This window comes from Muscardinus avellanarius, assembly GCF_963383645.1.
Source record: "Muscardinus avellanarius genome assembly, chromosome: 14".
In the NCBI taxonomy this organism is placed as follows: domain Eukaryota; kingdom Metazoa; phylum Chordata; class Mammalia; order Rodentia; family Gliridae; genus Muscardinus; species Muscardinus avellanarius.
In genome coordinates this window covers 37,412,735-37,435,622 of record NC_137800.1, presented here as the reverse complement: position 1 = coordinate 37,435,622, position 22,888 = coordinate 37,412,735, and the positions used below count along the sequence as shown (strand labels likewise).

Below are 22,888 nucleotides of genomic sequence, written 5' to 3'. Positions count from 1 at the left end.
TCATTCATATAAATAAATAATTTCAGGATAAATTTTGAAGTGAGATTATAAGGTGTCATTACACAAAGTCATATAAAACTGCAATTGAGTTTTTTCTCCTAAATTGTTAGAAGCTTTATATGCTGACAGTATTATAGTGATATTAAGTTTATAAACATTTTGAGCATTTAGTTCATTGTGTAAAGTAAATGTAAACAATATTCATTACCTGCATATTTAATAACTGCTTATGTTGGCCTTGAAGATTTTAAGAAAAGGATTTAGTTGTTACAGTTGATAATTTACCATATATTTATTAGAATTCTCGAGTTATCAATATGAAAAATGAATTTGAGTAAGAAACCTTGAATAGTGTTGATACTTATTGGAAATCAGAAGAAAAGTCAATCACTTCATTTATTTATGTTTCATATAGATGAAAGTACTTTGTTAAAACATGGGTTTCAAGCCGGGTGTGGTGGCGCACACTTGTAATCCCAGTGCTTGGGAGGCTGAGACAGGAGGATCACACAGGTTTGAAGCCAGCCTCAGCTACTTAGTGAGGCTCTCAGCAACTTAGTGAGACCCTGTTTCCAAATAAAATACAAAATAGGTCGGGGAGTATAGTCCAGAGGTAGAAAGCCTTTGGGTTCCACCCCCAGTACCACCAAAAAAGAAACACCCAAAAAACATGGGTTTCAGACAGTTTATACTTTTTTTGCTTGTTTCATTTCCCCAAAGTAATAATTCTCATTTCTCTTTCTGTTTTTAGATTCCTGAGAGCTAAACAATGGGGAGACGTTTGGCCTTCCTTCTGCTCCTGCTCCTCCTTCTCCAACATTTTGGAGACAGTGATGGAAGCCAAAGACTTGAACAGCCTCCTATACAGTTTACACATTTCCATTACAATGTCACTGTGCATGAGAACTCTGCAGCTAAAACCTATGTTGGGCATCCTGTAAAGATGGGTATTTACATTACAAATCCTTTGTGGGAATTAAGGTACAAAATTGTCTCAGGAGACAATGAAAACCTGTTCAAAGCTGAAGAGTACATTCTTGGAGACTTTTGCTTTCTAAGAATAAGGACCAAAGGAGGAAACACAGCTATTCTTAATAGAGAAGTGAAAGACCATTATACGCTGATTGTCAAAGCAGTTGAGAAAAACACGAATGCTGAAGCACGAACGAAGGTCAGGGTGCAAGTGCTGGATACAAATGACTTGAGACCTTTATTCTCTCCCACCTCATACAGCGTTTCCCTACCTGAAAACACAGCTATACGGACCAGTATCGCAAGAGTCAGTGCCACAGACGCAGACATAGGAACCAATGGAGAATTTTACTATAGCTTCAAAGACCGAACAGACATGTTTGCTATTCACCCAACCAGTGGCACGGTAGTTCTTACTGGTAGACTTGATTACATAGAGACTCCGCTCTATGAGCTGGAAATTCTTGCTGTGGACCGTGGAATGAAATTGTATGGCAGCAGTGGGATCAGCAGTATGGCCAAGCTGACAGTTCATGTGGAACAGGCCAATGAATGTGCTCCCGTGATAACAGCAGTGACATTGTCCCCCTCGGAACTGGACAGGGACCCAACATACGCTATCGTAACTGTGGATGACTGTGATCAGGGTGCCAACGGGGAAATTGCTTCTTTAAGCATTGTGGCAGGTGACCTCCTTCAACAATTTAGAACAGTAAGATCCTTTCCAGGGAGTAAAGAATATAAAATTAAAGCCGTTAATGGCATTGACTGGGACAGTCATCCTTTTGGCTACAATTTGACACTACAGGCTAAAGATAAAGGAATCCCTCCCCAGTACTCCTCAGTAAAAGTAATTCATGTGACATCTCCACAGTTCAAAGCCGGGCCAGTCAAATTTGAAAAGAATGTTTACAGAGCAGAAATAAGTGAGTTTGCTCCTCCCAATACACCCGTGGTCATGGTAAAAGCCATTCCTAGTTATTCCCATTTGAGGTATGTTTTTAAGAGTACACCCGGAAAAGCTAAATTCAGTTTAAATCACAATACTGGTCTCATTTCCATTTTAGAACCAATTAAAAGGCAGCAGGCATCCCAGTTTGAACTTGAAGTAACAACAAGCGACCGAAAAGCCTCTACCAAAGTCTTGGTGAAAGTCTTAGGTACAAATAGCAACCCCCCAGAATTCACCCAGACGGCATACAAAGCATCCTTTGATGAGAACATGCCCCTTGGTACTACTGTCATGAGAGTGAGTGCCTTCGACCCTGATGAGGGTGAGAATGGGTATGTCACTTACAGTATCACAAACTTAAATCATGTGCCATTTGTCATCGACCATTTCACTGGTGCTGTGAGTACTTCAGAAAACCTGGACTATGAACTGATGCCTCGAGTTTATACCCTAAGAATTCGAGCATCAGACTGGGGCTTGCCATACCGCCGGGAGGTTGAAGTCCTAGCGACAATTACTCTCAATAACTTGAACGACAACACACCTTTGTTTGAGAAAATAAATTGTGAAGGAACAATTCCCAGAGACCTAGGTGTGGGAGAGCAAATAACTACCGTTTCTGCCATTGACGCTGATGAACTTCAGTTGGTACGATATCAGATTGAAGCTGGGAATGAACTAGATTTATTTGGCTTAGACCCCAGCTCTGGAGTACTGTCATTAAAGCAGTCACTCATGGATGGCTTAGGTGCAAAGGTATCATTTCATAGTCTAAGAATTACAGCTACAGATGGGGAAAATTTTGCCACACCGCTATATATCAACATAACTGTGGCTGCCAGCCGGAAGCCAGTCAACTTGCAGTGTGAAGAGACTGGTGTTGCCAAAATGTTGGCAGAGAAACTCCTGCAGGCAAATAAATTACACAGCCAGGGGGAGGTTGAGGACATTTTCTTTGATTCTCACTCTGTCAATGCTCATGTCCCACAGTTTAGGAGTACTCTTCCAAGTGGTATTGAGGTAAAAGAAAATCATCCTGTGGGTGCCAGTATAATTTTCATGAATGCTACTGACCTTGACTCTGGCTTCAATGGAAAACTGGTCTATGCTATTTCTGGAGGAAATGAGGATAGTTGCTTCATTATTGATATGGAAACAGGAATGCTAAAAATCCTATCACCACTTGACCGTGAAACAACAGACAAATACACCCTGAATATTACTGTATATGACCTTGGCATACCCCAGAAGGCAGCTTGGCGGCTTCTAGACATCATCATTCTGGATGCCAATGATAATCCACCTGAGTTTTTACAGGACAGCTATTTTGTTGAAGTGAGCGAAGACAAGGAGATAAACAGTGAAATCATACAAGTCGAAGCCACTGATAAAGATCTGGGCCTCAATGGACATGTGACATACTCTATTCTTACAGATACAGATAAGTTCTCAATTGACAGTGAGACTGGCGTGGTTAAGATCATGCATCCTCTGGATCGCGAAGTACACCATGTGTATTACTTAAAGATCGAAGCCAGGGATCAAGCTAAGGAAGAACCCCAGTTGTTTTCCACAGTGCTTTTGAAGGTATCACTAGAAGATGTTAATGACAACCCACCTAAGTTTATTCCACCTAATTACCGTGTGAAAGTTCGAGAAGATCTGCCAGAAGGAACCATAATCATGTGGCTAGAAGCCTATGATCCTGATTTAGGTCAGTCTAGTCAAGTGAGATACAGTCTTATGGACCACGGAGAAGGTAACTTTGATGTGGATAAACTCAGTGGAGCAGTTAGAATTGTACAACAGTTGGACTTTGAGAAGAAGCAAGTGTATAATCTCACTGTGAGGGCCAAAGACAAAGGGAAGCCAGTTTCCCTGTCTTCCACTTGCTATGTGGAAGTTGAGGTAGTTGATGTGAATGAGAACTTACATCCTCCAGTATTTTCCAGCTTTGTGGAAAAGGGTGTAGTGAAAGAAGATGTGCCTATTGGTTCATCAGTAATGACAGTATCCGCTCATGATGAGGACTCGGGAAGAGATGGGGAGATCCGATATTCTATCAGAGATGGTTCCGGTGTTGGTGTTTTCAAGATAGATGAAGAAACAGGTAAGTATGTTTTTATTACTCTGGTTTGATATAGCCCTTCTATTTTATTCCACGTATGCTCTGATCTCTGATGGTTTCTTCATCGTTCCCAGTTGATCTCTCTTAGGGCTCAGTTTAGAAGTGCACTGGCATGGTTTTTGGCCTTCTGCCTTTTGTAGGTGTATTTATGTGTAGTAAGTGATGAAGATGGAACCAAAGGAGCTCAGATGGTTATGTGGGCATAAAATGAGTAAAAGAATCGAAATTGTTAGTACTGATACTCATCTCTAAGCTTGTACTCAGTCATCAAAAATATCACTTTGCTTTTGTTGTAGCTTTGAGAAGCCTTTCTGAGCTTTTTCAAGCTAATATGCTTGCAGGCTTTTAGAACAACAGCTAACACTATCAGGCATGCCATCCAGAGGTTATTGCACACCTGCAAAGTTAGGCACCGTGAATAGAGATGATGTGCTAAAACTTCTATAATATGATATTTATTTATTTGTTTTTTACAGATCTGTTTATTACAGATTGTAAGATGGAGACACTCAAAATTACTGCAAGATGTATGTGAGGATAGAGTGAAATAACATAAGAAAGCTTCTAGCATGTGTTAGATTTATTAATATCTTTTGGAAAGGGTACCAATATTTATTTATTCATTTATTCATTTATTTATTTATTTATTTATTTGGCACTGGGGATTGAACCCAGATTATTTTTTATTTGGAAACATGGTCTCACTAGGGGGCAGAAAAACCTCACTAAGTAGCTGTGGCTGGCTTCGAACCTGCAATCCTACTGTTTCTGCCTCCCAAGTACTGGGTTTACAAGTGTGCACCACCACACCCGGCTAGCAATGCTTTATCATGATACTCTTTCTCCTAGAATAAGGTTCTAAAACCAGTACCTCCAAGATAGCTAGTTCATGTGAGTGCATACTATTTTGCACTTTGTGCATACCTCACTCTAGCTACACAGATGTTATATATCAGTCTCTCTGATGGAGTATGAGCCTTCCAGGTCAGGCTTTTTTAGCTCATGCATTTTCTAGCTTCAACACTTAGGAAATAGTGGCATGTAGAAGCTGCTTAATAAATGGTAAAATAATTGATTAATAAATTAATGAATGTTTTGGCTTTGAAGTTCCTGCCCTCTGAGCATGGTAATAGAAGGAAGCTGGGTAATTGCTCTATGCAGTGATAGGTGGGTCTTAGTTTATTTACTAATTTTATTAATATCTCCTCTATAAATCTGTCCATTCTAGAAGGGACCATTGTTGTTAAAGCTTTACATGTTCATAAATACCACACATATAAAAATAATAAAATTCTTCCTTGCACACTTGCCTCTGTTCCTACACTGGTATCCAAAGGTACATAGCATATAAAAATATAACTTTAGAAAGCCTGGTGGAGGCACATGCTTGTAATCCCAGTACTTGGGAAGCTAAAAAAGGAGCATGGGTTTGAGGCCAGCCTTAGCTACTTAGTGAGGCCCTCCACAACTTAGTGAAACCTGCTTCAAAATGAATGGGGGCGTGGGTGTAGACTCAGAGGTAGAATGTTCCTGGGTTCAATCCCTAGTACCACACACAAAAAAAGTATTACTTATAAATTGTTGTTTTGGAGGCTGTAGATTTTTTTTATTGTGCTTTTATTTTATTTATTTATTTGCAGTACTGGGGCATTCTACCTCCAAGCTACACCCCCAGCCATATTTTTTATTCTTTATTTTGAAATAGGGTTTCACTGAGTTGCAAAGGGCATTACTGAGTAGCTGAGGCTGTCCACAAACCATAATCCTTCTCTCTCAGCCTCCCAAATGCTGGGATTACAAGTGTGCACCACCATACCTGGCTCTTGTGCTTTTATTAATTCAAGACATTCTTTTGCTAATTGATTATATAATGTTAACATATGTCAAATATAGTAAGTCTACAAATTTCATATCACTAATCTAAAATTCTCATAGTTTTAATTCATAAGAAAGTAGCATAATGAATAAATAGTGTCTGGTAAACATTTATCTAAGGAGTTCAGTGCCTTTTTTTATTTGGTCATACTGTCCAATATAAGTTAGAATTTTCAGGTAAATGTGAATGTAGAAAAATACTCACAATTAACAATTAAAGCTGAAACTATGTATTTTTGTAAATTTTCTCAGAACAATTATATTTCCTTTTTTTTTCTACTTCCAAAGTAGGTTTCAAAACCTATAAATAACTATTGTTACAAGTTAAAGTTGAGTCAGAAAATAGAACCCAAACCTTAATTTACATTCTCTTTGTGACTTAAATTATATGAACACTGCCTTTTGAGGTTTTTCTTTCTAGTGAAAAGAGTATTTTTATTGTTGCTTTTAAAAGAATCATGTAGAAGCTAGTATTTTTCACCTATAAATTTAAGAAATTCGTTATTCTTACTATGGGGAGGGGGAGGAACCAGCAAATCAGACAGACAAGGTATCATCTTAAAATAGGTAGGCCTATGTGGTAGTTTTCAGAGTTGAAAGGCAATGCTAGACTTTTCCAGTGGTAATTTAGCGGGAGGGAAGAGGGGGTGTTAGGATTATGGGTAGTGTGGTTGGTAATACGAAAAATTGTTATGCATTTATATAAGTAAGGATATTTAAAAGTGAAAGAGAAGCTATAAATTTCTAGATTATGTATTCTGTGGTCCTTGCTTTATAGAAAAAAAATTCTCAGTATTTGGTGGATTTACTTATATATGCTTTTTAAAACGGAGTGATATATTTACATGTTGGATTTGTATGTATTATAAGATGTATTTTTGATAGAATTATCTGCTCAAGTTACTTGAGAGATTCCTGGTCAGGACAGTTAGTAGCAGAGCATAACATTTCTTTAGAGTAAAACCCTGATTTATGTAGGAATGCTAAAATTAACTAATTTTTAAATTTGGAGTTTACTTTTCTGGGCACTGTGGAAGTGTGGAAAGATATCTGTCCAAAGAAGAAAAATAGGCACAGTTTAGAAGTACCAGTGGGAACCCCACAAAAGGCTTCACTAAGATGCAATGTGAATTGGCTTTTGCCTGGCTCAGGTCTGGTTATCACTGTTCTAGAGCTTCACTCTCTGCTCATTGCTCATTTCCATTGGCTCTTGCTTTCCCTAACAGTCATGCATTTTAATAAAGGGCTAATTGATAACAGGCCTGTGCAGGACTGCTTTGGCTCTGGGCACCAAAAATCTGTCTGCTTAACTTTTTGCTGCTTGCCTTTGGTTTTAAACAGCTAGTGTTGGTTGAATAACATGACCAGACTCTTGTGGTGGTTTTAACTATTTCAACATTATTAAATATGTCTTGTCTTTTGTACATATTTTGCTAAAAGTGAAGGTTTCTTTAAAGATTGGGAATGGAACTACCATATGACCAAGTGATACATCTCTTGGGCATCTTTCTAAAAGAATTCAAGTCAATATTACAGAAATACATACATATCCATGTTTATAGCAACACAATTCACAACAGCCAAATTATGGAACCAGCCTAGGTATCCATCAACAGACAAATGTATCATGAAACTGGTATATACACACAAATACACACAATGGGATTTTACTTGGCCATAAAGAAGAACAAAATTAATGTCTTTAGCAGAAAAATAGATGGAACTTGATAATATTATGCTAAATGAGATTAGCCAGTCACAGAAAGTAAATAGTTGTGTGTTTTCTCCCATATGTGGAAGCTAGGTAGAAATTGGGAAACAAGGGTAACCTTAGATAGAGAAGCAGAGACTCCATTGGAGTGATGGCAGAGGGGTATAGGGGGGAGAGAGAGGAAGGGGAAATAGAGATGCAAAGAAGGTAATGGTTAACCGGGCGTGGTGGCGCCCGCTTGTAATCCCCATGCTTGGGAAGCTGAGACAGGAGGATCGCATGGGTTCAAAGCCAGCCTCAGCTACCTAGTGAGGCTTTCAGCAACTTAGTGAGACCCTGTTTCCAAATAAAATATAAAAAAAAAGTCTGGGAGTATAGCCTGGAGGTAGAAAGCCTCTGGGTTCCACCCCCAGTACGATCAAAAAAAAAAAAAAAGAAGGTAATGGTTGAAGCAGTCCTATGTAATGTATATCTATTAAATTACCAATACCAATCTCAAAGAACTGTATGGCGAATAGGAGGAGATGGAATATGGAGGGAAATCCACTAAGTGTTGTATACATGTACATCCGATTTCTTCGTATCGCAGTATGATGTATAAGTGCAGTGAACCAGTAAAAGTTAAAAAAAAAAGTGAAAATTCTATGAGTTACCTAGAATGTGTCACCAAATATGTGTAGTCTACTAACTCTGGATTTCTTTACATGTTTTGCTAGTTGGCTTTGCAGGGAGGTAACATATTGTAATGTGGGGCTGACAGTCATTTGCTCACCTGATAATCTCTTGCTGTATCATACGCTTTTTCTGGAGAGGCCTCTGGGCATTAGTGAGCTGTTCTGACAAATCCATACTTGTATGATTGCCCTTCCATTTGAGGTTTGGAAGGGTAGAATATTACATAAAAAATTATTTGGAAAGTCAGTCTTGTTAGAGTGCCATTCTCTAGAGCTCTAATTAAGATTCTTTAAATTTCTCTGCTTAAAATCTATAGTAAGGATTATGAAGTAGATGTAAGAAAAATATTTAGTTCTTGGATGCGTGTGTAATATCACATTTAGCTTTCAATTTGCCTAATTTTCATGGTTCACCTTGTTTTTACTTCACATATATTCTTGGTTGCTTCATACGCTTCAAAGTTGAAGTACATTAGGACTTGAGCATCCTCCTAACAGATTTGTGGAATAAATTGTTTAGTCTTGGCTAATGGGCACCCATCAAGTTAATTATTATTTGAGGAACAAGAAAAAGTTGCATCTTTTTGTTAATTTTTAAAAGCTAGGGCTTGTCCAGAAAAAATGCTTAATCCAAAAGATTTTTGTAATTGTTAGTGGAAAATTGTGTGGAAGCAGTGTCTGGTAGTCTCTTCCCTTGATGTGTGTATGGCAGTGGGATGCCCATAGGTAAGTTTCCCCTTCAGTTTCGAGTAGTTCTTCCACTCAGTGTTTGGTCAGTAGTATACAACCCCTTAGCAGTGTTTTCTCCTTTTGACTCTGCTTATTTGGGGAAACCACAGTTTTTACTAAGATAAGAGCAAATTTTAAAATTTACTAGTACATTGTTATTCTTAGAGAATCCTAATTGTTGTTTTCTGGATTAATATTTAGGTACGTTCCTATGGAAAGACGTGGTATTAGTTAATATGGAAGTATAGCTTTTGCATCCAGATAAATCTCCATTCATGAAATATGGGTGGGAAAATGAGGAATGCATATTTTCTTAAGAGAAAATTACTATGTTCTCATTGTAGGGAAGTTTTGCTTCACCATTCATTCTCGTGCCACCCCCTCAGAGACTGGCTTCTGGATTCCCTAGTTAGGTGGATACAGGCTGAGTGCATTTGTGGAGTAGAAACAGAAGGGTGGATTTCAGTCCAGGCTAACATGATTGCTGACTTCCTTGAGAGGGAAAATGTTCCTGGAGCTTCTGTCTGGCTTGCAGAACTCTGGATAGTTTAATATTTTAGTTATCCAATTTTTTTTTAAAAATGCATTTTCTAATTAAAATATTCTGTATATAGTGTAGGGTTACCACTTTTTTCCCCTACAGTCTATTTTGTCATGACAGGAAATGGAATGTAAAGGATACTAATGGGCCATATATCATGGCTGAGAAGTCTGTAAGAGCATGTAAGAGCTGGGCGGTCAACTGTGGTGGGGGCAATTCTCCCCAATGGGTCTAGAATTCCTGGCAGCAGGAACTTAAATAGATAGTGGTGGGAGGCCTGGTTAGGGAGTTAAGAAATTTGCTGGTGAAAGGGCTTTTGTATTGCTGTCTCCTCCCTTAAGTGGCAGCAGCTGCTGTCCTCTCCTCTCTTTTTGTTCTCCTAGGAAATTTTTAAGAAAAAAGAAGCATACTTCCCAGCCACAGTGAGATCGCAAGTCAGGCTTTGGCAGAAATGATGTTATGATAGTGTGCTGTTGCTGTGTTTGGGAGTTAAAAACTGCTCTTTGTATGTGATCGTGAGTCAGGTCGGGCATAGTAATAATTTCTGCTGGGGAAAGGGTCCTCCTCTGAAGCAGGAGGCTTTTTTTTTTCTTTTTTTTTTTTTAAGGTGAAAGTAGGATCTAATTAGAAATCCTAAGGAAATTCCATTTTGTTTTGAAAGAAAACAAGATCAGCTTTTCCTTAGAGATGTGTATGCTATTTAAAAAGTTGTTCTAAGCACTGAGTGAATAAATCTAGTTGGGATATAAACAGTTGTGGCTCAAGATTGTATTATGTTGTGAAGCAGAACATGGCGACAGTGGCCGGTGTCCTTGTATAACTCTAAATCACCTGTAGGAGTCAGGACCTAGAGAGTATAGGTTGAAAAGAACTTACTTAAAGCTTGATGTTTGGCCCTTGATTTCGAGGACAGTGGTGATGATGAGCATCAGTATAATAACTACATACGTTTAATGAATGTTACAACCAGGTACTGTTCTAAGCATTCTCTCTGTGTTAATTCTTATAAACAGATACTTTTTTGAATATGTGGTACTGGAGATTGAACCCAGGGGCAATCTTCCTCTGAGCTCCACCCCCAAGCCCTATTTTATTTTTTATTTAGAAACAGGATCTCATAAGTTGCACAGGACCTTGCTAAGTTGTTGAGGCTGGCTGTAAACCAGTGATCCTGCTGGCTCAGCCTGTCAAGTATTGGAATTAAACAGGCATGTACCACCATGTCCAGCTCAGATGAATACTCTTATTTGGTACTGAAGGTTGAGCCCAGGGGCATTCTACTTCCAAGCAACACCCCCAGTGGTTTCTATTTTTTAAATTTGAAACAAGGGCTCCCTAAATTGCTGGCCGGCCTGGAACCTGTGATCCTCCCGTCTCAGCCTCCCAAGTACTGGGATTACAGTCAGGCACCACCACACCTGACTCAGGTAAATTCTCTTACCCTTATGTTTCATTTAAGGAAACATTCACAGAGTGGTAAGTAACTTGTCCAAAACCACTTGGGTACTGGCAGCAGAGCTACATTTTATTGTCTCTCAGTCTTGAGAGTGATCTAGAAATGCTGGAAAGAAGCTCATTTTAAAAGTTCTAGTTCAGTGGGACTCCAGACCTGACTGGGTTGGAGCTATGAACCCCTGCATTTGAAGTTTGGTCTTGAAGGATTCTTGAAGAATCTTCTGGCATTTTTTTTTTTTTTTTCTGTGAATGACAAATTGCTGTTTGGCTTATTGAGGAAAACAGGATTTTAGAGTTCATAGTGATGGTTTTAACAATTTAAGAGTTGTCCAGTAAAGTGATTAGAAGTCAGTGACTAGAGAGTGAGATAATGAATCGGTAGTACATAGGGACTTCCGCTGTCTAGCGGGACATTGAAGAGACAAACAGGTGGGACTGAAGGTCTCATCATCAGTAAAAATGCATCCTCTGCAGTGTAGAGGTAGTTAATTGTTTGGAGCCTTTTCTTGTCAAAACAATGTTTTACATGGCTGTTAGGATGCCAGCTAACCTTCAAAACTAGTTTAATCTCCAGGGAAGCTGCAATGAGCCTCATTTATACTTCCCCTTTGAGTTGAGTTACTTGTGGCCTTTGTTTTCAGGCATTGTCCTCCGGAGGCCTTGGCTTCTGCAGCTGTCTCCACCAGTCATCTGTTAGATGATTAGAAAGCCAGAGTGAACATCGGTTCCCTTCTCATCTACTGGCTGGGACCTTTTATGTTCTAAGAATGTTTAAGGGTTAGGTGGTCATAATTTCCATGAGTAGCCTGTGTGGATAGAGAATTAACATTCAAGCAGTATCTGGTCTGCTCTTTATCACTTCCCTTACACAATTAAGACAACTGAATAGATTTAAAAACTTTTGGGCGTTTGTCCATGTTGGGAGATTTTTCATAGTTCTGTTGTTTAGACTCAGGATTATTTTTGTCCACAAGGCTGAAATTGTTAAGCTTTTATTATTTTATTAGTTGGTGTTTTATGTATTCTTTTACTTTGCAATTACCTTTATGGCATTAAAAAAACACCATGCCAATTATAAATATTCCATGCTAACTATACAAGACAATGGCCTCAAAGCATGTCTTTTCATGACTAGGAGTAAAGGGACTTGGGAAGACTACTTATTTGATGGCACATGCCTCTACTTGTTGAATTGGCGGTTGTCCATTTTAACAGAAAAATCCCAGAAACTTCACATATATGCTTCAGGGGCTAGTCTTACCAATTAGGTTGCTTTGCTAATTAAACTATACCATATCTTCTCAGGATATCTGATCTTGTACTGAACCTGTTTCATTTCTGGGTCTCTTGAGTGTCTGAGTGAACCCTGTTGAATGAGATTCTTTTTTTTTTTTTTTTGCGATTCGGGGATGGAACCCATAGGCATTCGACCTCTGACCTACACTCCCTGCCCAATTTTTTATTCTTTATTTTTTATTTATTTATTTTTTTGTGTGTGGGTCTTAGGATAGAACCCAGGGGCATTTGACCTCCGAGCTACACCCCCTGCCCTAATTTTTATTCTTTATTTTGAAACCGGGTCTCACTGAGTTGCAGAGGTCTCACTAAGTAGCTGAGGCTGTCCGCAAACCGCAATCCTCCAGGTCTCAGCCTCCTGAATGCTGTGATTATAAGCGTGCACCACCATACCCGGCTTATTCTTTATTTTGAAACAGGGTCTCACTGAGTTGCGGAGAGCCTCACTAAGTAGCTGAGGCTGTCCGAGAACCGCGATCCTCCAGTCTCTGCCTCCCAAATGCTGGGATTACAAGCGTGCGCCACCATGCCCGGCTGAGATTCTTTAAATTGACTTTTTTTTTTTTTTAAATGGGAGGCGTCTATGACATGAACTTTTTAGATTTAGACTCATTAATTTTTTAAAAGTGAAAGCCAGCTATCTTATAGCTTAAGACTTATTAGTTTGTGATAGCTTAACCATATTTGTGCCACTACTAAGCTTTTTTATTCTTCTTATCAGTGTATAATTATTGTGAATATTGAGTACTTACTAGTACCACTCTTATGATGAGCTTTGTAAATAGACTGTCTCATGGGATTCTCAAGGTAACTTGTGAGTAAAATCAGATGTTATTATACTTTGTCCATGTAGGTCTGTATTAAGTTATAAATACGATGAGTAGCTAGGTGTGGTGGCACACACTTGTAATCTCAGTACTTGGGAGGCTGAGACAGGATCGCAGGTTTATGGCCAGCCTTAGCTACTTAGCCGTCCACAAGTTAGTGAGATCCTGTTTCAAAATAAAGAATAGAATATAGGCTGGGGGTGACCGGCTGTAGTGGTGCACGCTTGTAATCCCAGGACTTGGGAAGCTGAGACAGGAGGATTGTGCAGTTTCAAAGCCAGCCTCAGCCACTTAGTGAGACTCTTAGCTACTTAGTGAGACCATTTTCAAATAAAATATAAAATCGGTCTGGGAATGTACTAGGCCCCTGGGTTCCATACCCAGTAACACACACACACACATACACACACACACACACACACATACCATACCACATGCATGCGCACACACAATAGGCTGGAGGTCGAATGCTCCTGGGTTGAATCCCCAGTACCATTAAAAAATAATTACTAGTAATGGGGGAGGTGAGGCTGCACATTGATTTGTCCCACTGAATTTTGAAATAGTCTTCCTTTTCTTCTTTTTAATATTTTCTTTATATTTCTTTTGAAATATTAAGGAGTGTAATAGAAGTCTATATAGGGTAATGTGTGATGAATTTGAGGGTGTTGTAATGCTGAGATCATTTTTGAAGAAGGTTCTATCTTTATGGACTCCTCCTTCAAACTTCTCAGTGTCTTTCATTGCATAAAGTCCAAGCTCTGTAGTGAAGCCTGTTAGCGCTCTAATCAACTTGTTGCCCTCCCAGTTCAGTCTCTGCGCGCTGCCTTCACTCACCTGCTCTCAATCTGCTTTGCGTTAGCTATACAGAGCCCTCCCCTGCCTTGGGCAGTCTGCAACCCCTACGCTCCACTGCTTCCTGTCTCTCTGCCTTTGGGTATATTGACCACTTGTTGCATTCTTATTATTCCCAATAGCCCTTGCTTCATAGAGCTTTCTTGACCATCTTTTTTCTTTACAAGAAGTTAATTATATTGCTTTTTTATGTACTTTTCTTTTACATGTCCCTTTCCTACAGATTGTTAACTCGTGAGTAGAGTCAAAATCTTTGACTACTACATTTATATAACACTCAGTGAATACTCTGATAGATTGGCCTACTAAGCCATTGTTGTCTTTGTTGAGAAGTTTTTATTTAGAACCAGGGAGTCTTTGTTTCACTTCATTAAGAGGAGGTGGTGACTGGCTAGGGTTCTTTTTATCTGTCACTTTCATGTCCATCTTCCTGAACTCAAGGACAGTCCAGCCTTAATCAGCCTTCTCTCTTCTGAGTACCGGGGCTGACATGGCAGTGCATAGTCATTTGTTTAGCAAGCAAACTGATTATAACATGTAATTGCAGTTGTGAAGCAAAACTTCTCTGCTGCCCAGATACCTATTTCTAGACCTCCTAAATAGCAGTTCTGAATGTTTTTGGTATCACAGAAGCTTTTAAGAATCTTCTGAAAACTCTGTGTTCTTTTTTCAGAGATATAGCAATTTGGTTACAATCCCCTGAGGTTCATGAAGTGCTGAACTTAAACTCATGGACCTCAGTGTCCTTGATCCTTGGGTTTCAGTCCCTCTGTTTAGAGGTTCCAAAGTTGCCAGCCTCCTAGTTCTCGGGGAACCAGAGGATAAGGAAAACAGTGAGAGTGGTGATGACAGCAGTGATGTTGACACGTTTGTGTGGTGCTCTTCAGCCCCCAGATATTTGTACATACATTATCTGGCACTTAATCTAATATTATTATGCTTTGAATACCATAGCTTTTATTTCCGTTACATAAATGAGCTAGATAAACCTTTACAATAGAAAATCTTTGCTCTTTTTTTACATGGATCTAAAGTGGTTCAACAGAAATTCATTCAAGGCTATTTCAAGTGAAATAATAACCTGTAGTGTAGTGTTTTCTATACCTGCTTTGTCAGATGGCTCTATCTCTCCATTGAGGAGTACCAGATGCACAGCTGCAAAAAATAAATATTTTGTATGATACATTTTGGGAGGCTTAGGATATGAGGCAGAACATCATGGCACAATAGTGTGGGGAGGAAAGCTGCTCAGCTCATGACAGGAAGGAGAGGGTGGAAGGTGAGGAATGAAGGGGCCAGGGACAAGATAAAGTCCCAAGGGCACTCTCCATAAAGGCCCCCTACTTCAGTCAGGTCTCTCTTCCTACAGTTCTACAATCATGTACAGTTCCTACAATCATGCCTTCAAATGATTTTTCCACTGATGAGGCCAGAGCCTTTGTGATCCAGTCAATTTTTTTGAACCCTGTCACTGGGGACCAAACCTTCAACATATAAGCCTTTGGGGAATACCTTAGATCCAACCATGATATATATATATATATATATATATATATATTTCTCCTTCTCCTCCTCCTCCTTTACTCTATTGCCCAGACCTCAGCCTCCCCAGTAGCTGGAACTACAGGTCCATGCCTGGCTTACTATATTCTTGTATAATGCATTGCAGGGACTAATGTTTCTTGGTATTTTCTACTCTCTTGTGGAGTAAGTGAAAATATACTTGAATAGTAACTAAGAAAGTATCCAATGAAATTAAGAAATATAAGATGGTGAAGAAAACTTGGTGATGGGAAAAAGTAGATATGAGTATTTCTTGTAAGGAGGGGACTCCAGTTCTTCTATCAAAGAGAGTTATCTGGTACCTTAATTTTCCTGTACTTTCTCATGGGTATTGAGAGATGGCATCAACAAAGTGAGGCCTAGTCACTTCAGTGAGGTGATGTCCCCATGGTCTAATCCTCCATGATTAGTTGGTACAACCTTGTAGAAAAGAGGAGATGAAGTTAGTTCTGCATATTGAGTGCAGCATGGTGTGGGTACCAGGTACCCTGTTCTTATGCTGTCCAAACAGCACATTAAAAGCCCATTGTGTTGGTGTTGCAGAAAATTTCTTTGTTAAAGATGCTGAAAAGGCCTGGGGCTGTGGCTTAGTGTTAGAGCACTTGCCTACCCTGTGCAAGGCTCTGGGTTCAATCCCCAGTACCACCAAAAATAAAAAGATGCTGATGGTCTAGATCCTGGCAATGCTTTAAAAAGCAATTCTTGCTATATTAAATTAGTGTCAACACTAGGTGGAAACTCACTTTGTAGTATTCCACATGGGCTCCTTTGTTTCTTTGTGTGAGTAGATGAGTGAAAACAGCCCAGCAATTAATTTAAAATCAGAACTTTATTCTTAATTAAAAATTGTCTAATGATAGCTTTTGTAAAATTCTGAGTAAATCAAATGTTTTTTCTCAGGGCAAACATCTGTTACTGAAATCACTCCATTCAAATAACTCTTTAGGGCATATTTTGTGTTGGTAGTTTGATATTCATTTGATTTGACCTGGGAATCATAGACCTTTATAGGGAAGTGTGATGGTTTAAAGTAATATTTTACAATGTAAATTTTCAAAAGACTTATTTAGACTAGGCCCATCATTTTTAAGTGAAACCTTTAGTAATTAGCAAGGTCCTATGGGCTCCTAAAATTGTTAACTTGTATAATTTACTCTTCTGTTTGGAATTAAGCATCAGTGAAATGTAGTTGCTGTCCTATAAACTTGATGTGTTTCAATGGTCTGTTTATTCTTTTTAATTAAAAAATTAACAGTTTTCAGGTTTGTAGAATTTTCTACATAAACTTTGGGATGTGCACCCTGGAATGATTTTTTTTTCTATAGTATTATCATGATAATTTTCATGTCATTGGGTTTACATGGAGAATTAAAACCTACTATGCCGTATTGTAATCACTAACCTCGGATCTCACAAATCTGCCATTTGGACTTTAGCAGTTTCACATCAAAAGTTGTGAATGAAGCTTAAGTAAATATGTTTATTTTGTGCTGGCTGCTGGCCAGGGAATCCTGCTGTAGCAGCTGAACATTTATTTTTTTCTTCCTTCTAACGCCTGCTGGGTGAACCATCACTGTGACAGGTAAATAGCATTCCTCAGTAAAGCTTGAACCCCCTCCCACTTCATTTCTTCTGGGTTGGTGAATGTAGGGATTGTCTTGCTTGGAGCCCTATTGATTAGGTCACTGCTTGTTCTGGTGAAAACAGAGCTGCCCAGGGGCCATCTCACTGCAGGGGATTTGCTAAAGCCTGTGTGAAAGGGCCACTTGGGGGTCTCACGATTACCTTATGAACAGGAATCAATGTGGGCAGCAGAGTACATATTAAGGACCTATTAACTTCTCCAGGCTTCTCTTTGGGTTGGGAAAGTGCTTGGGAGCAAAGGAATAATAAAAGGAAATTATTGCCCAAGCCACTGAGGGTACATCTTGCCTTATCTCTCTGGGTACATCTGTTGAATTGCAAATTTATTTCCTGCTGGGTCATCCATCTCCTTTAGAAGTCTTCTTTTAAAGGTTAGGAAAAGGGAGTTTGAAAATGATTACATAATGTTGGTCCTTTTCTTGAGGAGTTGATTTTTCATAGCATTGGGATAAAATTAACAAAGAGGTACCCTTATTTTTAAAATATTGCCCCCCCTTAAAACTATGGTTATTGTAGAAGTGTGGGGAAATGCATTCTATTGTAAAAACAAAAGGCAATTCCACTCCCTAGAGGACAATTGAAAATTTTAACTTGTGTGTAAGGGCGCATCACAAATACCTCTCCAGCACTCTGTGCTAAAGTTTTAAAAAACTGACATGAACTATATGTGCCAATTTGTTGATAGTTTTTAATATATTCATAGCCTTTTTTCATTTTAACGTATTCATGATTTGGGGTAATAATGTATTCCATCACTGAGATAACCTATAATTTGTATAACTTACAGTTTTTGTGCATAAAAGTTTTAGTTTCCTGGCTTGTGTGTTATATCTCTCTTGCCCTAGGATTAAATTCTGGGAAGTGAAATTACTGGGTCAGTAGGTATAAAAGTATAAAAAGCTGTTAATACAAATTGCATTTCTGACCATAAATAAAGGTCCCATCAGCAGTTTGCTCATTTCTCTGCCCTCTTGATGCTAGCAAATATTTGAATGTAAAAATGAAAGCCAAAATGGTTCCAATTTTGTGAGTTAAAAAAATCACCTTAATTAAGGAACTGTCATAATTGAAACAGTGATTGTTTTTGTGTGTTGGAATAACCTGAATTTTATAAACCAACCCTTGGGACAGTAAACTCTGATTTAACTTGCTTTTTTCAACTTTTTTTTCCCAGTGACATCTTCAGGCTCTTTTTTTTTACATTAGCTTATTTTTTTTTTAAAGTCAGTATCTCCCCTGTACCAAATAAATGTCTTGTGGGAGAATACACAGAACAAAACTAAAATGGGGTTTTGCTTTCCTTTTTTCTTGGTTAGGTACTACTTATTCTATAAAATCACATATTTAAGATGAATATGTTGTTCTTTTAGCTGCTTTTCAAATAATGGGGCTTTTCAAATAAAAGCAATGACTTTACTGTTCAAATATGACTTCTCTTTTCCTTCACTTAATGGTTCTTATAAATTCACAATGCTATATTATTAATACTCAGCAGGGTAGTGACTTAATCAAAACAAATGTATCTTCTTCATGGGGTAGTTTGAGAATAGATTATCAGATTTGTTTTCAGGCCATAAGCAATTCCTTGGTAGCTAACTCATGTTAAGAACATAGAAAAAACTATGAGGCAGATAAAAGACACGAAATGGGGTAAAGAACTTTTAAAGGAAAAAAAAAACACAAAAAAAATGACAAGGTTTTGAGTTAATTTAGGCAAGAGGTTCAAGAATTAAATATTAAAATAATGTTTGGATTGAGGCAGGGTGCTCCATTTGAGCAAGTAAAGTCCAGGTATTAAGAGGTTATTATATAGTTTTAATAAGCTGAGGTGATTTCATTGAGTCCTTGGAAAAAAACATTCATATTCTGGTAACTAATAAAAACTGCAGTTTTGAGTCTCATTTACTGTAAAATGATGAAAGGTGGGAGGAAGTAGATAGGGAAAATAAACCCATGTTTTCTTCAGAATTAGGGTGGAGAAGAAAATTCACAAATACTGACAACATATATAGACTTCCTTCCTGCGCCACGGGGGGGGGGGGGGGCTCATTGTAAAGTCCACAGTACTGAATGGATGCATCTTTAATCATCTGGAAGTAAGAAATCCATTATTTTTCTAAACCAGACAGTAGTTGTCTGTTTTAATGGAACAGTTGGTTGATTACAGCTCTTCAGCCTTTATTTCCAAATGCTTACTTCCCATAGATATTTGAATTCTAGCTTTAGGGATTTTCATGAGTCAGAGTCAAAGAATTTAGAGTAGGCATCTGAGGTTGATGAATTTATTTTGGTAGTGTTTTTGTAATCTTACAATCAGTTTAAGTAAGGAAAATAGATTTTCTAATATCAGATTTCCACAGTCTGGGTGCTTAGAGTTTGTTGAATGCTTAGTAATGAACTCTTAACCTACAAATGCATGAGGAAATCTTTGGTATCTATGGTGCAACCTATCAGATAGAACTGAGAGCTCAGGATCTGCCTGCATTTTCTTTTATAGTACAAGGAATGGTGTTTTTTTAATCTCAATCGGAAGGGATAAAATAGTCTCTTGTGGAAGTTAACGAAAGGTCTTTACCGTCTTTTACAGTCACTAAATGTATGTCGGCTTTATGGAAATCAGAATTATGTTTTAATTACCAAATCCCATACATACATAGAAAACATTACACAAGTTGAAAATAACTTTGCTAGTTAAATGGTTTGAAAAGTTAAAGGAACCTCTGAGATGCAGACAAAGGTAAAGTTACTGTAGTAAAAAACAAAAACAAAAACAAACAACACAAAAAAAACGTTGACAGAATAATCCTTACCTAAGAAGTAATTAGAAACACTTAAAACATTCCAGTGCTGATTTTAAATTCTTTTTTATTATCATCATCATCATCATCATCATCATCATCATCATTATTTTGAAGCAGAGTCACTAAGTTTCTGAGGATCTTGTTAAGTTGTTGAGGCTGATCCTGAACTGCAGTCCTCCTGTCTCAGTCTCCCAGGTATTAGGATTACAGGCATGTACCATCATGTATAGGGGATCTGGCCTAAATTGCTGTCTCCTTGTAGTCGACATTTAATGTTCTCTGATTGCAGTTCCATATACTGTAAGCCATTTGAATTTATAAGGACACAGACAAAATTTCTTCATTACAGCTTATTCATTTATGAAATTTAAGGCTTGTTCTCCTTTCCATGTGAGAAGAGGTTCATATGAATGCCTTTGCCTTTTTGGGGTGCTTTGTTTAATAGAAATATAATGCCCTTGGAGTGCTCTTTCTGTAATGAAAGAAAGGTGAGGTGAATCAAAGTCATGCCAGATAAGAAAGGAATGTGCTCCTTGGTTACCTCTGTCATTTTAGCTTTGAGACTCTGGCTGTGAACTTCACCTTTCTTGCCCAGGGGATTAGGGAGGGCACTGGTTGTCTTTCTTGCTTTTAGCTACAGTGTTTCCTGCACTAAAGGGACTTGCCCAATGAATTCCTGAATTCATGGCTTGATTTTGGACATAAAAGGAGTTGTCAGAGTGATAAGAGATTGACATTTCCAGCTAGTCAAAACTGAACACAGAATATTAAATGAAAACCACACCTCCTTTGTTTAATATGTTATTCTATCCAAAGGTTACCCTTTTTGTTTAAATTTGCTAAATTTATGTTTAATTTCGTTAACCTGTTCACATTATTTGCCTGAAGATGTCTTATTGGGCTGCCATCGATGCTAGATTCCCGCCTCCTGCTACCTCAATGTTAATGATTAACATATGGTCATTCACTTGTGGGAGGAATGTTGATTGCTTTGGATAATACATGGCAATTATTTAAAGTTTCCTAAAGAAGTTTGATAGCTATTTCATTCTGTTGAAAATGGGCCAAGTGTCAGTTTCACTTTTATGCCTTGGAATGTTTAGGTATGGAAGGAAGGCACATTTTTTCTAGGAAGGAAGCCCAGGTAACAGTAGCTCCTGAGTCTTGTATGAGAGCCAACAAGAAATTTATAAAAGCAGTTTTTTTCCTTTCACATCTGTATCTCTGGCCCCATTAAACCATGGTGTCAAGCAGGAAGAACAAATATGAACTGTACAGCGGAACCTCAGTCTGGGATGGGATATTAGTTATAGTTGGAGAGAAGGTTCAGTCTAGATTACACAGTCAGAAAATAGCATGTAGTTTATTATTACCCAGTATGCATATTTCATACTGATCTAATTGAGTGAATAGATAAGACTCCTGTGTAATCCTCATTATGAATTTAATACATTCTTTAGTACAATGACCATTTTAAATTTTGGCTTATTAAGTAAATGAACATATATTTATAGTTTTATCTAAACTGTAAATTTGCTTCTTTGGTTATTTGTATAAGTGAATTATGTATTGTCTCAGCACAGTTAATGAAGTAGTAATCTTACTATACGCATTTATTAAAAACTGGAAAACTCGGTTTTATTAGGATTTTATGCATTTTTTTTTCCCGGTGTGTGAATGGAACCCAGGGGCATTCGACCTCTGAGCTACACCCCCTGCCTTATTATTATTATTATTATTATTTTTTTAAACAGTCTCACTAAATTATGGAGTGCCTCACTTAAATAGCTGAGGCTGTCCTCAAACTGCTATCCTCTGTTCTCAGCCTCCCAAATGCTGGGATTACAAGCGTGCACCACCACGCCCTGCTCCCTGCCCTATTTTTTTAATTCTTTAGTTTGAAACAGGGTCTCACTAAGTTGCAGAGGGCCTCACTAAGTAGCTGAGGCTGTCCAGAAACCATGATCCTCCATGTGCCATCATGCCCGGCTTCTATGCAATGTTTTGTAATTAATTTTTTTTCCCCTGTGGAGATTTTGGGAGTGTTATTGAAGGAATTTAGCCATTTTCATAGGGATCAGAGGATCCCTCAAAAGATTAATAGTTCCAGAAAGTAAATAAAAAAAAAACAACCAGACTCTTCAGGCTGATGATCCTTAATGGATCCATGACTTGGGCAGAGTCTTTTTTTTTTTTTTTTTTTTTTTTTTTTGGTGGTACTGGGGTTCCTGGAAACCCTTCTACCTCAGGCTACACTCCCAGACTTATTTTTTATATTTTTTAATTTTGGAAACAACAGGGTCTCTTAAGCCAGCAAGATCCTCCTGTCTCCACCTACCAAGTGCTAGGATTACAAGCCTGCGCCACCACCGTGGCAGAGTCAGTTTTTGAATTGGCCTGGGCTAAGGCTGTGGGGAGGGAGAATGGGCTGAAAAGTGCATATCCTCAGGGGCCGCCCATCAGCTGTCTCAGGTACCCAGGTGGGTCCCCGAAGGGTGAGGACTTTGCGGAAATCACCAAGAGCCCTTGAAAGTAAAGGGTGGAAGGAATTTCACAGAGGCAAGATTGCAGGCGATGAAAGAAGGCTCAGGTGAAGAGTTCACTCACGCTTCCCTTGTTTGGTAATTAATGTTCATGGACCGTCTCCTCCATGCCAGAACCTCCTGTCCAGGCTGGTGCAGATTCCAGTGTGCCTCCGGGAAGTGAGGATGTCTTTACCAAGCTTGCTTTCTGGCGAGGGGAGGCAGCTAGTCAACAAATAGAGATACACAGGACACATGCGTGCATTGGACTTAGGAGTGCTGTGGTCAGTGTGGTAGTGTTTCTTGTAGGGTGTGTGTGGCCTCCTTTAGATTGAATGGTCAG

General features: G+C 38.5%; 1 protein-coding gene across 1 annotated transcript in view; it reads left to right on the top strand.

Moving 5' to 3' along the window:
* Positions 1-769: 769 nt before the first annotated feature.
* The window catches only part of FAT1 (FAT atypical cadherin 1), a gene marked incomplete at both ends in the record, with an annotated part of 107,656 nt that continues 85,537 nt past the window's right edge, over positions 770-22,888 (top strand). The window contains one exon of the mRNA XM_080710535.1: positions 770-4,034. Within this exon, the coding sequence (XP_080566661.1) occupies positions 770-4,034 (3,265 nt within the window). The remainder of the gene's footprint in view (positions 4,035-22,888) is intronic.